The sequence below is a fragment of the Bombina bombina genome, chromosome 7 (genome assembly GCF_027579735.1).
Source record: "Bombina bombina isolate aBomBom1 chromosome 7, aBomBom1.pri, whole genome shotgun sequence".
In the NCBI taxonomy this organism is placed as follows: Eukaryota; Metazoa; Chordata; class Amphibia; order Anura; family Bombinatoridae; genus Bombina; species Bombina bombina.
The window spans coordinates 240,613,712-240,629,393 of NC_069505.1; the positions used below are offsets into that span (position 1 = coordinate 240,613,712).

The window sequence follows — 15,682 nt, forward strand, 5'->3', positions numbered from 1 at the left end:
CGGCGGTGTAGGGGGGTCATATTACAGGTAAAAGAGCTGATTACTTTGGGGCAATGCCCCGCAAAAGGCCCTTTTAAGGGCTGGTAATAGAGCTGATTACTTTGGGGCAATGCAGTGTAGGGACACTTTAGTATTTTAGGGGGTAATACATTTATTATAGGTGGCAGCGCTGTAGGGGGATTAGATTAGGGGGTAATGTAGTTAAAATAGGTGACGGCGGGGTAGGGGGCTCACATTAGGGGGTAATATAGTTAAAATAGGTAATGGCGGTGTAGGGGGATCATATTAGGGGGTGATATAGTTAAAATAGGTGTAGGGGGGTCATATTAGGGGGAAATAATTTTAATATAGGTGGCGGCGGTGTAGGGGGATTACATTAGGGGTTAATAATTTTAATGTAGGTGGCGGCAGGGTCCGGGAGCGGCGGTTTAGGGGTTAAACACTTTATTAGGGATTGAAGCGGGGGATTGCGGTTGACAGGTAGATAGACATTGCGCATGCGTTAGGTGTTAGGTTTTATTTTGCAGCCAGTTTATTTGTGGCCAGGTGAAAATGGAGTAAGATTTCTCAATTTTCGCCACGTAAGTCCTTATGTTTTATTTTGGATACCAAACTGCGCAGGTTTGGTATACCTGTCTATGGGCCAAAAAACTACGGCCGAAGGCAGAAATATACGAGCGTAACTTCTAGGTTACGCCGTATATAGGATACCAAACCCTCGCAAAATTTGGCGTCGCCGGCTTTTGCGGGCGACGCTGCATATCGGATGGAGCTCACTGCCGTCTGTCTTTCCCTGTAATGTAACACTATTATGTTATATGCATACCTGTATTATCTGTAGCCTCATTAGACTCTACAGTATATCTCTTACCCTGTATTGTAACACTATTATGTTATATGCAGCCCTGTATTATCTATAGCCTCATTAGACAGTTTTGTCTGTTTTACCCTCTATTGTAACACTATAATGTATATTCAGGCCCTGTATTATCTATAGCATCATTAGACACTACTGTCTATGTCTTACCCTGTATTGTAACACTATTATGTTATATGCAGGCCCTGAACTATCCATCTCTTACCCTGTATTGTAACACTGTTATGTTATATTCAGGTCCTGTATTATCTATAGCATCATTACACTACTGTCTGTCTTACCCTCTATTGTAACAATATTATGTTATATGCAGGCCTTGTATTATCTATAGCCTCATTAGACTCTACAGTATATCTCTTACCCTGTATTGTAACACTATTATGTTATATGCAGGCCTTGTATTATCTTTTGCCTCATTAGACTCTACAGTATATCTCTTACCCTGTATTGTAACACTATTATGTTATATGCAGGCCTTGTATTATCTATAGCCTCATTAGACTCTACAGTATATCTCTTACCCTGTATTGTAACACTATTATGTTATATGCAGGCCTTGTATTATCTATAGCCTCATTAGACTCTACAGTATATCTCTTACCCTGTATTGTAACACTATTATGTTATATGCAGGGCCTTGTATCTATCTATAGCCTCATTAGACTCTACAGTATATCTCTTACCCTGATTGTAACACTATTATGTTATATGCAGGCCTTGTATTATCTATAGCCTCATTAGACTCTACAGTATATCTCTTACCCCTGTAATTGTAAACCTAATTATGTTATATGCAGGCCTTGTATTATCTATAGCTCTCATTAGACTCTACAGTATATCTCTTACCCTGTATTGTAACACTATTATGTTATTCTGCAGGCCTTGTATTATCTATAGCCTCATTAGACTCTACAGTATATCTCTTACCCTGTATTGTAACACTATAAGAAAGCTCCTCATGTGCAACCTCACAAGCAATGAGATAAATCGCCCTGACACGCCTCTGTTCTTGTGCAGTTGGTGACAAAAAGCAAGGGTGTTATTGCACAAGAGAGCTCTCTGTGCAACCTCACAAGCGATAAGATAAATCACCCCGACACCCTCTGTTCTTGTGCATTTGGTGACACAAAACAAGGGTGGCATTGCACAAGAAAGCTCTCTGTGCAACCTCACAAGCAATAAGATAAATCAACCTGACACGATTGACACACTCTTTTCTTGTGCAGTTGGTGAAACAAAAGCAAGGGCGCCATTACACAAGAAATCTCTTGAGCAATGTTAAATGTTGTCACGCGATGCAAGTGTTAGTTGCAAGTAAACAAGCTCTCTACTTGCGAAGCTGTGCAGGTTGCTATCAGGATACATTTTATCCATGTTATAAGTTAAATGTTAATGAACACTGATTTGAGGAAAATATTAGTTTACATAACTCTGTGTGTGTGTGTATATGTGTGTGTGTGTATATGTGTATATTCTATATATTTATACTATATATATATATATTTATATATATATTCTATTTATATATATATATACTATATATATATATATATATATATATATATATAATATATATATATATATATATATATATTTATATTATATCTCATACATAATATACACATATATATATATACACATATATATATACACATATACTAATACACATGCATGCATATATATATGGCATGCCATGCGCGCACACACCCACGTTTACGTCCGGGTTAGGTTCCAGAAGGAATGGTTGTAAATTGAAACCCAGTTTATAATGTAAGTCAATGGGAAGTGAGGGAGATAGGTTCCAGGCCCCTCTCAAAATTGTCATAAGTAACACCTAATACATTATTTTTAAAGCTTTGAAATAAAGACTTTTAAATGCTAAACAGCATTATAAACCCTAATAAAATAATCACACAACAGACTTCACTTGCATTTTTCTGCAAACAGTTCTTCATATGCATTCCAATCTGGACTGATTTATAGACGGGAAGATCTTGTTCCTTTGAAATCTGCTCGATAGCTCAGGTCTGGTTAAACTGATTAATTTCAACTTGCTTGGCTTTGCTGCAGCACAAGCGGACAGCTCCACCTACTGGCTATTTTAATAAATGTACTGCTTCTTAATGCTTTTCAATAGCAGTCACATGACTGGAAAAAAAGATTGTTATTCTGAAACAGTGTAAATTGAGCCGTTGTAAAACGAGGGCCACCTGTGTGTGTGTGTGTGTGTGTATGTGTGTATATATTATATATAAATATATATATATATATATATTATATATATATATATATATATATATATTTATATATATTTATATATATATATATATATTATTATATATATTTATATATATTTATATATTATATATATTTCCTTTTACCTAGCTGCTAATACAATTTTGCCGCTGGCTCGTATGTTCCATATACATTTGTTAACTGCAGTTGCACATTTCCATTTGTTACCAGTGTTCAGGAATTTTCGTGATGACCAGCTCGGTCCACGCGTATCCAGATAATCTCTACAGAAACAGCATAACATCACCACAACGTATCCAGGTATGCCATTCCAGAAAGTGCAAGTACAAAACAGCAGGAAAACACAAATATTTTTTATTGCCCCATAAAACTCCAAAAACTTAATTTGTGCTCACTGTGTTTTAAAGTGTCCACTTGACTTTACGTACCTATTTTCTGTGGGCCAGCCAGCACTGCAGGACTGTGGGTGAATTGTAAGGGACGGTTCTCAGCCTAAAATAGCATTGTGCCACGTTTCTCCTAATATGAGGCCTTTATCGCTTGAATCATAACTTGCTGTGTTTTTTCCTTATATTGATTTTTACCCTTTGTACATTGTAACCACAAACGATAATTTTGCTGGAGGCTCTATGCCGCGTGTTGCTGGAGGCTCTATGCCCGCGTGGTTGCTGGAGGCTCTATGCGCGCTGTTGCTGGCGGCTCTATGCCGCGTGTTGCTGGAGGCTCTATGCCGCGTGTTGCTGGAGGCTCTATGCTGTTACAAGTTTGTGTCTTCAGTGTATCTACACTATCATATTTGTATTTTTCTTAGTTCTGCTTTACTTTGATTGATCTTATCAACACACTTGTGTGCACTATTTCTTTCTAATGACACAGGGAGTCCACAGATCATCATCAATTACTGTTGAAAATATCACTCCTGGTCAGCAGGAGGAGGCAGAAGAGCACCACAGCAGAGCTGTTAAATATTACTTATCTTCCCACAACCCCCAGTCATTCTCTTTGCCTGTAGTGCAAGGAGCTGGTAAAGTTTAGGTGTATGAAAGAATCTTCTTTCAATCAACCGTTTTTATTATTTTGAAGCAGAGCAAGATTGTCCTGCTTCCTCTGGGGTTTAGCCGTAAGCCCATGCCAGTCTCTTCAGTAGAGCAATGGTGGCTTTTAAGCAATTGGGAACTTGTGGGGTATAATCCTCCTCCTGCGCCTCCCAAATAGTTGTTGCTGCCCTATCCTTAAAGCTTAATTAGGATTATTCAGGTCTTTTTTGTTTTCCATGTGTCTGAGGAGCTGTGTCTCTCAAGCGGGTGAGGCTGTTCTCCTGCCGGACGGGCTAGATACAGGTAAGTGCATTGGTCTTCTATGTCTGGGGGACTGGCACTTAAGGGTTTTACAGGAACTGCACACGCAATTATTTGGGACTTTTTTATCCTTTATCGGACTATTCAGGCAGGGCGCAGGCACTATGTTACAGGAGACAAGTACAGCTTCAGGGGTTAATACTTTGATATATAGTATTCCTGAATGAGGGTTTTTATTGATAGTAGTATCACAAAATTTGAGGGTTTGCTGCATTTTTTTTTTATGGCATTAATGTAGCCTTTGAGGGGTTAAAGTTTCCTCTAGCGTGCTTTGCAAGCGTATATTTTATTTCATATGTATGAGGTTTGGGGATAAACTCTCTGCATACTCTGTAAAATTGTATTATCTTTAATTTTGGGACTGTTTGTGAGACGCCTTCTCCGTTTTTCTTGAAGGTCTAACGGAGCGGCGCAGTTGTTATTCTTTTCAGGACATATGTTTGTGTTAAGAATGAAGTGCAATGCGATGTTCAAGAGAAGTTTTGTGCTTCATTTGCCTGTTGTTGCCTAGTCTCCGCCTCCTTCACACTGAAGGAGAGCGACGCCATTTCGGCTATAGTGGGATCCGGTCATGTGACCCGCACTTTCTTAACTGCTCCGTCGCAGATCGGAGCAGCGTTTGACTCGTTCTGTTAACCAGAGAGCTTGGTCAATTTAACATCCCTTACAGCAGAGCTTTCAAACTTTTCATGTTGGTGACACACTTTTTTGAAGCCTACATCATTTCGCGACACAGTAATTCAGTCTGTACTGGCAAACAGGACGTTAAACTAACTTGTTTTAAGAGGCTAACGGAGTAACATACATAAAATTATTAATAACAAACTGTATTTACAAGTAACAGTAAGTATGTGCAAGAATTAAAACAAAAAGTTTAATATCACCAAAAGCTACTTACTATTTTAATAGGATGTATAAGATTGATAGGATGGACACAATTTCTGAATATTTGGTGGAATATTAGATAAAGACATTCGCATTTCATCATTAAGCATTTTTTAAGCTTCCCCTTCCTATCCATATATCAAGAGCAGGAGCAGCAATGCACTACTGGGAGCTAGTTGCAAAAAAACCCCCAATGACTTCTGACTTCAGCTCAGCGTTTAAGCTGCCGCCCTCAGAGCTTGGTGAGTCCGATTGACTGCTGCAAACACACTGCTGTCCCACTCACTGACTACACATGCAGTCACGAGCCAATTAAGGAGACTACACATGCAGTCAGGAGCCAATGTGCCGCCAAAGCCACCAATGGCAATAGTTTCAGTTCCCACTGATCTGCGCCAATAGGTTAAGATGATCTGTGACCCCCTAGGTATCAATCACGTGTCAACCATGTGATATGCGTAGCAGGCAGACAGAAAGTCAGAAACCAAAAAAAAAATGTTTAAAAAAATTAAATTTTAAAAAATTAGTGCTGAAGCAGGGACACACCTACACACTGCTGCCGACACGCTAGTGTGTCCCGACACACAGTTTGGAAAGCACTGCCTTACAGTAATAGAGGAATGTTTTTAGAGTCTTTTCAGAACTACGGCTAATGTGCATGAAGTTTTACACTGCATTGTTTAATAAATCATGTTGTCCTTTATCCAATGACATAGACTATATTTATACATATTCTATAGAGTTTGTAGTCATCCTGGATGGAGAGTTATTCCAGGCTAGTAGTGTGATCTTAAGCGAGTGTTATGTTCTTAAAGTGATAGTACTTTTTAATGAAATGTTTAATTTGTCATTTTTTTTGTGGCATTTGTTCAGGTGTGTCTGTACCTTAGAAGCAAATGGTTATTAACAGGCTCTTCAGGTACATTTTGTTTGCTTTTTGACTATAACACACTGTGTTTTAAATTTTGATGGCCATTTTTCTTAAAGTTATATACCACTTTGGTTAGTGTTAGAATAAATTTGAATTTGGAACAAGGATAGCTTAGGACAACATTTGTTTGGAAACATTTATGTCCATTATATTTTTTTGAGGGCAGATTGTTGTGGTAAACTTTTATGTCCCTCATGTTAAATAAAATAATTGTTGTAAAGATGAAATGTATTTTTCTTTGAGCCTCTTGTTTCTCAATACGAGGTTTATAGTTTTTAGCCAGAGCTAGGATATGCTCTCCTAGTTTGTTGCATATTGAGTCTCATGTCTCCCAGGATGATGCTGTTCAGGCATTGCCACGGCTTCTCCTTTAAACGTCCCAAGCCTTTATGGCATCACATGTAGTGCCCTGCGGTTCCTCTCAATCTCCTGGAGGAGTATATTTTCCTACGGAATTTGTAGCTTAGGTATCCTTGGCGGTATCTGCGGCTTTCTCTGTTTTTCCTTTCTTATAGGGAAAATGCAAGAGGACTTTAAACTTTTTCAGATAGTAGTTCTGTTTCACATTTTACTACAGAGATCGCTCTCTTGCCTCAGTCTGGTGAGGAGGACTCGCAGGTAGTTTCTGAGGGTGAAATCTCAGGTCTGGGCAGTCTAATTCCTTCATCTGATGCTGAAGTGATTTCCTTTTAGATGTATGCTTGATTACCTCGTGTATTATTAAGAGGTTTTTGGCTACTTGGATGACACAGATGCTTCCTTCGTTGTCAACCCTTGAAAGTGCTATAAAGATTTTTTGAGTAGGAGTAGTTAGGGATGCCTTTTCTACTGTCTCCAGCCCTTTAGGGATTCTCCTATTGCTGACTTTTTGAATGCACAAAGTCCTATGTAGAAGTGAACTTTTCTACTTTGGTGAAAGCTTGCTAGGGTCAGAACCCAGAGGTCGATGGATCGTTACCATCCTCTAAGGGCTGGTGGTTAATTGTTCTTTCAGAACAATGCCTTGTCTTATTAGATCTATCACAGTTTTTGTCTTGCCTGGATGAGGAAGGTCCTAGATCCCTAAGGGGCTGTTGATATAGTACTCCAGGGTTTTCGAGTTGGAATTCAACCCCTTCCTCCCAGGAGCAGGTTTTACCTCTCAAGATTATCTGCAGTCGGATAAGAAGTGAGACATTCTTGTAATGTGTTCAGAATCTTCCTCCCTAGGAGTGACGTTCCAGTTCTGGAACAGGGGTTTGTATAATTCCATTCTGTTCGGGATTCCAGAGGGAATTTTTTGTCCTAATTTAGAACCTTATTGTCTAAACAGTTTCTTAAAGTACTGTTCTTCAAGATGGAGGCTATTCGCTCCATTCTTCCTTGGTGCAGAGGAGGAGGTGAAGTAATTAGGTGTCCTGATTAAGATTCTTCTATCAAGATTTTTTATTTTGAAGCCAGGGTAGGATTGCTCTGATCTACCATCACAATTTGGGTATAGCTGTACTGCACATTGGTCTCTTCAGCAGGGCTGTGGTAGCTTTATAGCAGGAACTTGTAAAGTGGGCTTTGCTGCATTTTCCTGACATGTTGCTGCCCTGGTATAGAAAGCCTGAGGTCTCTGTGAGGAGTGGCAGCCTCTCATACTTTGTAAACTGTCTGACTGCCGGATGGCTAGAATGCAGGTATGGGCCTTTGTTCTTCTGGGGCTAGAAGGCTGGCACTGATGGGGTTAAGGACCCTCTGCTGTGAGTGGCACAAATCCTTAGGGATACTTAGGGCAGTATGCAAGCACATTAGTCATGAACATAAGTAAAAAGAGAGAAGCCCTCAACCTGGGAACGAACAATAGCATAATGGCTTGTTCTATGGCTAGTTACTACCCAAGAAGCAGCCTCTTTTTGCTCAACATGTGCCTTTCACAGAGAAGAACTTTCCTGAAGCATATCAGTCTGATCCTGACTTCACAGTACAGTCCAGCTCCAAAATACTAGGCAATCTCTGAACGAGAGAAACCGCAAAACCCCAGACGTACGTTTCGGCCTATTGTGGGCCTTGTCGGTGAGGTGCAGCCAAATCCCTCTAGGCACACTAAGCAACGGGTTCACGTCTGGATTCCCGCATCACATTTAAGGAGACTTCCCTAAGTGTCATAATTTGCTTAAATAAAAAGAGAGAAGCGCTCAACCTGGGAACGAACAATAGCATAATAGCTTGTTCTGTGGCTAGTTACCACCCAAGAAGCAGCCTCTTTTTGCTCAACGTGCCTTTCACAGAGAAGAACTTGTTTTTAGTCATGAGACTTGGAGACTAAGGGTTAATCTCCTTCATAGAAGGAAGGGGTTAACTACCTTGGGGCTTAGATGTAATGAGCACTGTTTGGTTTTTAATCTGTACTTGAACAGCTTCCTCTGGTAGTGACTGAGAATAGAGCGTGTAGGATGCCATTTCTAAGGAGCTGAATAGCTGGGAACACACATTGCCTTACGAGAAGCAATATCTCTGAGTTGGGGTATTCTATTCCGCTTTTTAGGAAGCTGAGCAATACTTTTGATACTTTTTCTTGTGTCTGTACCCTTCACAAATTTGAATGTTGTATGAAGGTGTTTTTTTGTGCGGCAGGATGAAGCGCAATGTTTGCACGCTTCATCTCCATGCCGCCCTCGTGGCCCCGCCTCCTCCTCAGGTAGGAGAAGCACCATCTTGGACTGTCATTTCGGTTCGATGACCCCGCCTCGTTCTCCAACTGAGAGCGGAGCGGCGTTTCTTTCTGAACGGTCCCGAGAGAGTATAGTACTGGTAGCAGGGTCAAGCAGATTTCCTTTCATAGTTTTTCCAAATCAGGCTCTCCTCTGTAATTATACAAACGGAGCTTGTATAGAGTTAGTCTGGTGGGTTTTTAAACTTTAGGTTACAGAGTTTTGAATCTAAGTAACAAGACTTGTGGAATATTATGTTTTTTTTTTATGACGGTCTGCATAAATAAACTCAGGGATACCAAGGGAAAATAATGTCTTTGAACAAATGGATTTTTCTTTAAGGAAAAACCTTTTTATTTGCTCTGGTATGGTACACAATTGCAGTTTTATGCTTGTTACATAGGTTCCTCATACATTTCCCTTGTTTATATTAGATTTCCTTCACATAAGGAAACCTTATCTTAATTCCAATTAAATATTTTTGTTAAAGAATGGAACAGAGTTCTGTTCCTAAGTATAATTATTATTCCAGCAAGTCTCTAATTTTAAAGTGAGGGGGTCATTTTAAATATTTTAAATATTTTTTTTATGTTTTTAAATAATTTATTTCTAAGAATTATTTTAGCATCATGTCTCCCTGGATGATGCTTTCTAGGCTAATGCCACAGCTTCTCCTCAAACGTCCCAAGCCCCTTTTTTATGGCGTTGCATGCTGTGCACTGCAATTCCTCTCAGTCTCCTGGAGGAGTTATCTGTGGCATTATCTGTTTTTTTCCTATGTTAAAGGAAAAACCCTAGAGGAAATTTAATAAATTGCATAGTAAGGTTTCTGCTCCGCTGGCTATTATACATATTGTCTTCCTTATAGGCTGATAAGGATAGTCGGTAGGATCTGAGGGTTAAATCTCTGACAGTATAATTCCTTCATCTGGTGCTGAATTAGTTCTCTTCAGATTCAAGCCTGTACACCTTCTGGGTATTATTTCGGAAGGGTTGGCTTCTTGGTTGACTTCGACTCTCCTGACGTCGTCAATCCTCTAGAATATAGTAATGTTTATATATACTAGGATTAATTTGTAAAAATTTCTCCTGTTCTCGACTATGCTAGGAGAATTTATCAGGTATGGGAGAAGTCAAGGAAATCTTTTTCCCCATCTCCTGTCTGTAATAAACTGTCTTCTTTAAATATCATGGCGCATGGTACTTAAAGTAGTAGGGGCCTTTATTATTCTGATTAAAATAGATACTCCTTTAGGGATGGAGACCTTTATGGACAAGTGCGACACCTGGTCTGATTTCCCAAAAAGGCTGTTAGGCCACTTTTTTATTTCTGTTGCTAATTTTGTTACTTTGTAACTTCACAAAGTTCTTCCCCTTTGTCTAACAAGCTGGAGTAGTTCAAGCCCTTTTGGATACCCAATCAGTCTGGCATCAGGGGGAAGTAATTAAAGAAACCCACAGCTAACTCTCTCATTCTGCATGTAGGGGGGGGGCTGTCTACCTCAGTTTTTGTACTGCCCGGATACGAAAGGTCCTAGATCCCTAAAGGGCTGTTGATATAGTATTCCAGGGTTATGAATTGGAATTCAACTCCTTTCTCCCAGGAGCGGGTTTCACCTCTCAAGATTATCTGTAGTCCAATAAGAAGAGAGACGTTCTTGAAATGTGTTTAGGATCTTCCTCGCTGGCAGTGATTGTCCAGTTCCAGTTTTGGAACAGGAGTTAGTTTATTTTCCATTCGGTTCGTGGTTCCTAAAAAAGGAGGGAATTTTTCGTCCTTTAGACCTGATATGTCAAAACAACAGTTTCTCAGCGTACTGTCCTCCAAGATGGAGAAGTAGTACAAATAGGGATATCTTGTCAAACTTAATTTGACAGGTACCATGCCCCTTTATAGGCAAATCCCCACCCCTTTATATGCAGATCCCCGCCCACTCTCCCAATATTTCCACCCTTCCCCGCCTACTATTTTTAACATTTATTTTAATGTTAAAATAATAAACAATATAATTTTATTGTAAATAGTGTTGTGTTAATGTTTTATGTATTGTTTAACTGATATTTTGTAAGATTTCAGTGCAATTAAGTTAAAAAAAAAAAAAAACCAAAAAAAAAACCAGTACACATTTTAATTCAATGTATTCCTAATAAGGGATATTTAAAAAAAGAAAAAATACAAAATATCTTCTCTGCGTAATGCCCAATGGCATTACGCAGAGAAGATATAAAATAGATATCTTCTCTGCGTAATGGGGCTCGTCCATTAGACAGAGAAGATATTTTGTATCTTTCTTAATTAACCAAAAGTTGTTAAGCTATAGAGTCTTTTGAATCTAAAAAGTGTTCAACATTCAGCTGTCTGATACATGCTGGAGAAAATGTGTGCTAATTCACATATCTCTTACACAGACAGAAGCATTCTCCCTGCACAAAAAGTGTTCAGCATTCATCTGTCTGTAGGTAATGTGTGCTAATTCACATATCTCTTACGCAGAAAGAAGCATTCTCCCTGCACAAAAAGTGTTCAGCATTCATCTGTCTGTAGGTAATGTGTGCTAATTCACATATCTCTTACACAGACAGAAGCATTCTCCCTGCGCAAAAAGTGTTCAGCATTCATCTGTCTGTAGGTAATGTGTGCTAACTCACATATCTCTTACACAGAGAGAAGCATTCTCCCCTGCACAAAAAGTGTTCAGCATTCATCTGTCTGTAGGTAATGTGTGCTAATTCACATATCTCTTAAACAGAAGCATTCTGTTACCTGCCAACTCAAAAAACCTCCCACATAGACACACCTCTTTTTAATATAATTTCTTGTATCAAATGTATATGGTTTCTACATGAACTTAAAGGGACACTGAACCCAAATTTTTTTTTCGTGATTCAGATAGAGCATGAAATTTTAAGCAACTTTCTAATTTACTCCTGTCACGAATATCTCAGGATTGAGCTGTTAAGGGGTTAATTCTGTTTAGTTTGTAAACTAAAAACAGTTGTTTGTTTTTTAAAAATAGCTGTGTACTGTGTTTGTTTGTGTTTTCTTTGATGTGCCAGAACCCCTCATAAATAGTTTCTAAAACCCTTGCTCCAAATGTTATTGTGTATGCATTGAGTCAATCTGTCAGCTCCAGAGATACAACAGTGCTTCTCCCCCATATCCTGATGAGGTCAATAAAAAGGACATTGGTCTAATGCCAGGGGGGTTTCTTAGCCCACCCAGGAGGGTGTGGTCAGGTAACCTGATCTATGGGAAAAAAGGTATAAGGGTCTTGTAAGAATGACCCATTTTAGTGTTAAAACACAAGGGGAGCTGTTCTACAGAGTAAGGACCATTGCTTCATGCCAGCCCCTGGCACAGATCTTGAGACTAGTAAAGTATTCCATATTTTTTTCTCCTTTTTTATTTTAAATAACTGTTTGCTGTGTGTAATTTTATTTGTAACAATTTTTTATTAATAATGCATTGTGCATAATAATTTTTGGCATAATAAATAATTCCTTTATTAAGTTTGGCCTTTGTCTAATAATTGAACCACGTTACTGGAAGAGACTGGAATATTAGAACTGTATAATTTAGGTAATTTTCTGCTAAATTGTACTCGGAGAGTTCATTTGTAAGTCTGGGTTTTTTCTTATGATTTTCCCTTTAATAAATTTTAAGTTGTGGCAGTTTTGGAGCTATATGGTTGTTAGTTTAGTGTGGGTGGCATTAAAGGGGAGTTTTGGACATTTCTTTTATGTCTAGTACAGAATAGGGAGTGTTGTTAACCCTTGCACCCACAGAACTAAATCACAAGCTGGCCTGGTGGGGCTAGATTGTGACCTATTTGGTAACCCTGGTTTGTCACAACTCCTATTATCACATTTTCTTCATTCTCTTGGTATGTTTGTTTGAAATGCAAGAATGTAAGTTTAGATGCCGGCCCATTTTTTTGTGAACAACCTGGGTTGTTCTTGCTGATTGGAGGATAAATTGATCCACCAATAAAAAAAAAAGTGCTGTCCAGAGTACTAAACCAAAAAAGCTTAGCTGCCTTCTTTTTCAAATAAAGATAGCAAGAGAACGAAGAAAAATTGATAATAGGAGTAAATTACAAAGTTGCTTAAAATCGCATGCTCTATCTGAATCACGAAAGAAACGATTTGGGTTCAGTGTCCCTTTAATATTAAAAGCAAAGCAATGTATTTCTTCTTTTCACATTCCTTGTGAAATGCTATGACCAACACATGTCTAACATCAGATAGGGGTGTTAAACACTGTCAAATTTATTTCAGCATTCTTCCTTGTGTCAAAATGACCACAGGTCACAGGTCAGTGCAGATAATGACAAAAGATAATGTTTACATTTTTTTCTTTTTTTTTTTTTTTTTTTCTTTTTTTTTTTTTTTTTTTTAAGAATATCATCTGTTTCCTCTTGAAATTTTATGACCAACACTCACAGGTCATAGGCCAGTGCTGATAATGTTAACATCTTTTTTTTAAGACTGAATATCCTCTGTTCCCAATTAGATATGCTTTGTTTCCTCGTGAAAGGCTATTGCTAACACGTGTCTACGGTTAGGTTCAAAGTTAACTGCCATCTCAAACTGTCAACATTTACAACGATTACAGATTGCTGTAAAAACTACATGAAAAAAAAGTCTGATTTTGGTCCATTATATGGGATAAAAATCATGAAGCAAAATTAAGACATTTATTATAACCCATTAAAAACAGGTTCTTTTGGAGGGGTACATAATCTGTATCGTATGTCTAAACAATATGACATTAGCAAAGAAGACACAGAATCATTTTTAAAATATCAAGATTCTTATACACTTCATAAGCCTGTTAGATGTGTTTTTGAAAGAAACAAAATATATACAGCGTCTATAGATATTCAATGGCAGGCTGACTTGGTAAACTTGCTAAATATAATGATGGTATCAAGTATATTCTCACCGTTATAGACTGTTTTTCTAAATATGCTTGGGTTGTCTGTTTGTCTAATAAAAACAGCTCATCCGTCGCAAAGGGATTTCAAGAAATTGTTCAAGGTGGACGTGTACCTTTTTTAAAGATTCAGACTGACAAAGGCAAAGAATTCTTAAATGTAACTGTCCAAAAAGTATTTAAAAAATATAAAATTCAACATTTTGTAGCAAACAATGTTGTTAAAGCAACCATTTGTGAACACTAAATTAAAAACTAAAATGTGGAAGTATTTTACATACCGCAATACCTAACGGTTATATAGATGTGTTAAACGCTCTTAATTTTAGCTACAACAACACATACCACAGGACTATAAGATGTTCACCTGTAAACGTGGCACAGGAAAATTCACTGCTCATTTGGAAAAATATTTATGGTGTTTCTTCAAAATCTAAGAACATTAAAGGGACAGTAAACCTTAAAAATAATGTTATATAATTCTGCACATAGTGCAGAATTATATAACATTATATTAGCCAAACATTATTAAAACATAATTTCCCCTATTCATTTTTTTTTTTTTTTAAAAAGCGCTGTTTCACAGACCCGCTCTCTGATGAGCGGGTCTGTTATATTTACTCAGTGCATCGGGCCAGCTGTATAGTCACAGCCCGGCCCGACCGCGCCATAAGACTAAGTGCAGGTCTCTCCTGTCACAGTGACTATACAGCTGGCCCGATGTGCTGAGTAAATATAACAGACCCGCTTAGCAGAGAGCGGGTCTGTGAAACAGAATTATATAACATTATTTTTAAAGTTTACTGACACTTTAATCCTGCTTTAAAAGTTGGGGAACATGTCAGGATTTCAAAGTATAAAGGACCCTACACAAAAGGATATGAGCAGAATTTCAGTTGAAATATTTGTAATAGATGGTGTGAATACACGTGGTTCTAAACCTCTTTATAAACTGAAATATTTAGCATGTGAAACTATTGAAGGCAGTTTCTACACTGAAGAGATTCAAAAAATATCACATGATGACAATCGTGTGTACAGAATTGAAGAGGTTCTAAAACAGAAACATATCAGAAGAAAACTATACTGTTATGTGAAGTGGAGAGGTTACCCAAATAAATTCAACAGTTGGGTACCCAAAAGTCAGCTAACTACTTTATAGTATAATGGAGCAGTCATCTTTTTATTTAAGTTAAAGGAGAGAAAGAAAAAGAGGTATCGTATGGCACACTGGAGTTGAGAGCCTAAGTTACCAAATTTATTGTAGGCTAGCACAAATGGGAATTAAAATATAACTTTTATTAATTTAATTCTTAAAAAATAAAAAGAGTGTGTGATATTTTAAAATAGGGTATCAATTGTTGTAGGTAGGTGCTAGGTGAACAATCATTCATTAAGATAGGTAATGTGTCCTTGTCTCTGTATAATCATATAAACAGTGTAAATGATTTACGTAGGCACATAATGTGTTGCATAATATGTGCTACGTTTACTATTAGAGTAGTTCAATTATGAAAACTAATTCTGATTGTATTGTTATATACCTGGTACAAATACACTACAGATGATCCCTAAGGTGACATGAATAGTCATAAGTTAAGTAAACCTGATTAAAAGAGTAGTGTCCCAAAAACGGAACATACTGAATTAAACCAATTAAAAATAGCTTCTGATGAGAAAAAGGAGAAAATTATTTTCTTTTTTCACAAAAATTTAATTAAGTAGTCATATGAGCAAAAACTTGTGGGATCTTGTGGTGGA

General features: G+C 37.8%; 1 protein-coding gene across 3 annotated transcripts in view; it reads left to right on the forward strand.

The window, feature by feature from the left end:
• Positions 1–3,359: 3,359 nt before the first annotated feature.
• The window catches only part of NR2C2 (nuclear receptor subfamily 2 group C member 2), a 456,514-nt gene continuing 444,191 nt past the window's right edge, over positions 3,360–15,682 (forward strand). For all 3 annotated transcript variants that reach the window (XR_008403220.1, XM_053720676.1, XM_053720677.1), the window contains exon 1: positions 3,360–3,433. Coding sequence is in view for 2 of the 3 variants with exons in the window: in XM_053720676.1 (XP_053576651.1) it covers positions 3,362–3,433 (72 nt within the window). In the remaining variant the exon portion in view is untranslated. The remainder of the gene's footprint in view (positions 3,434–15,682) is intronic.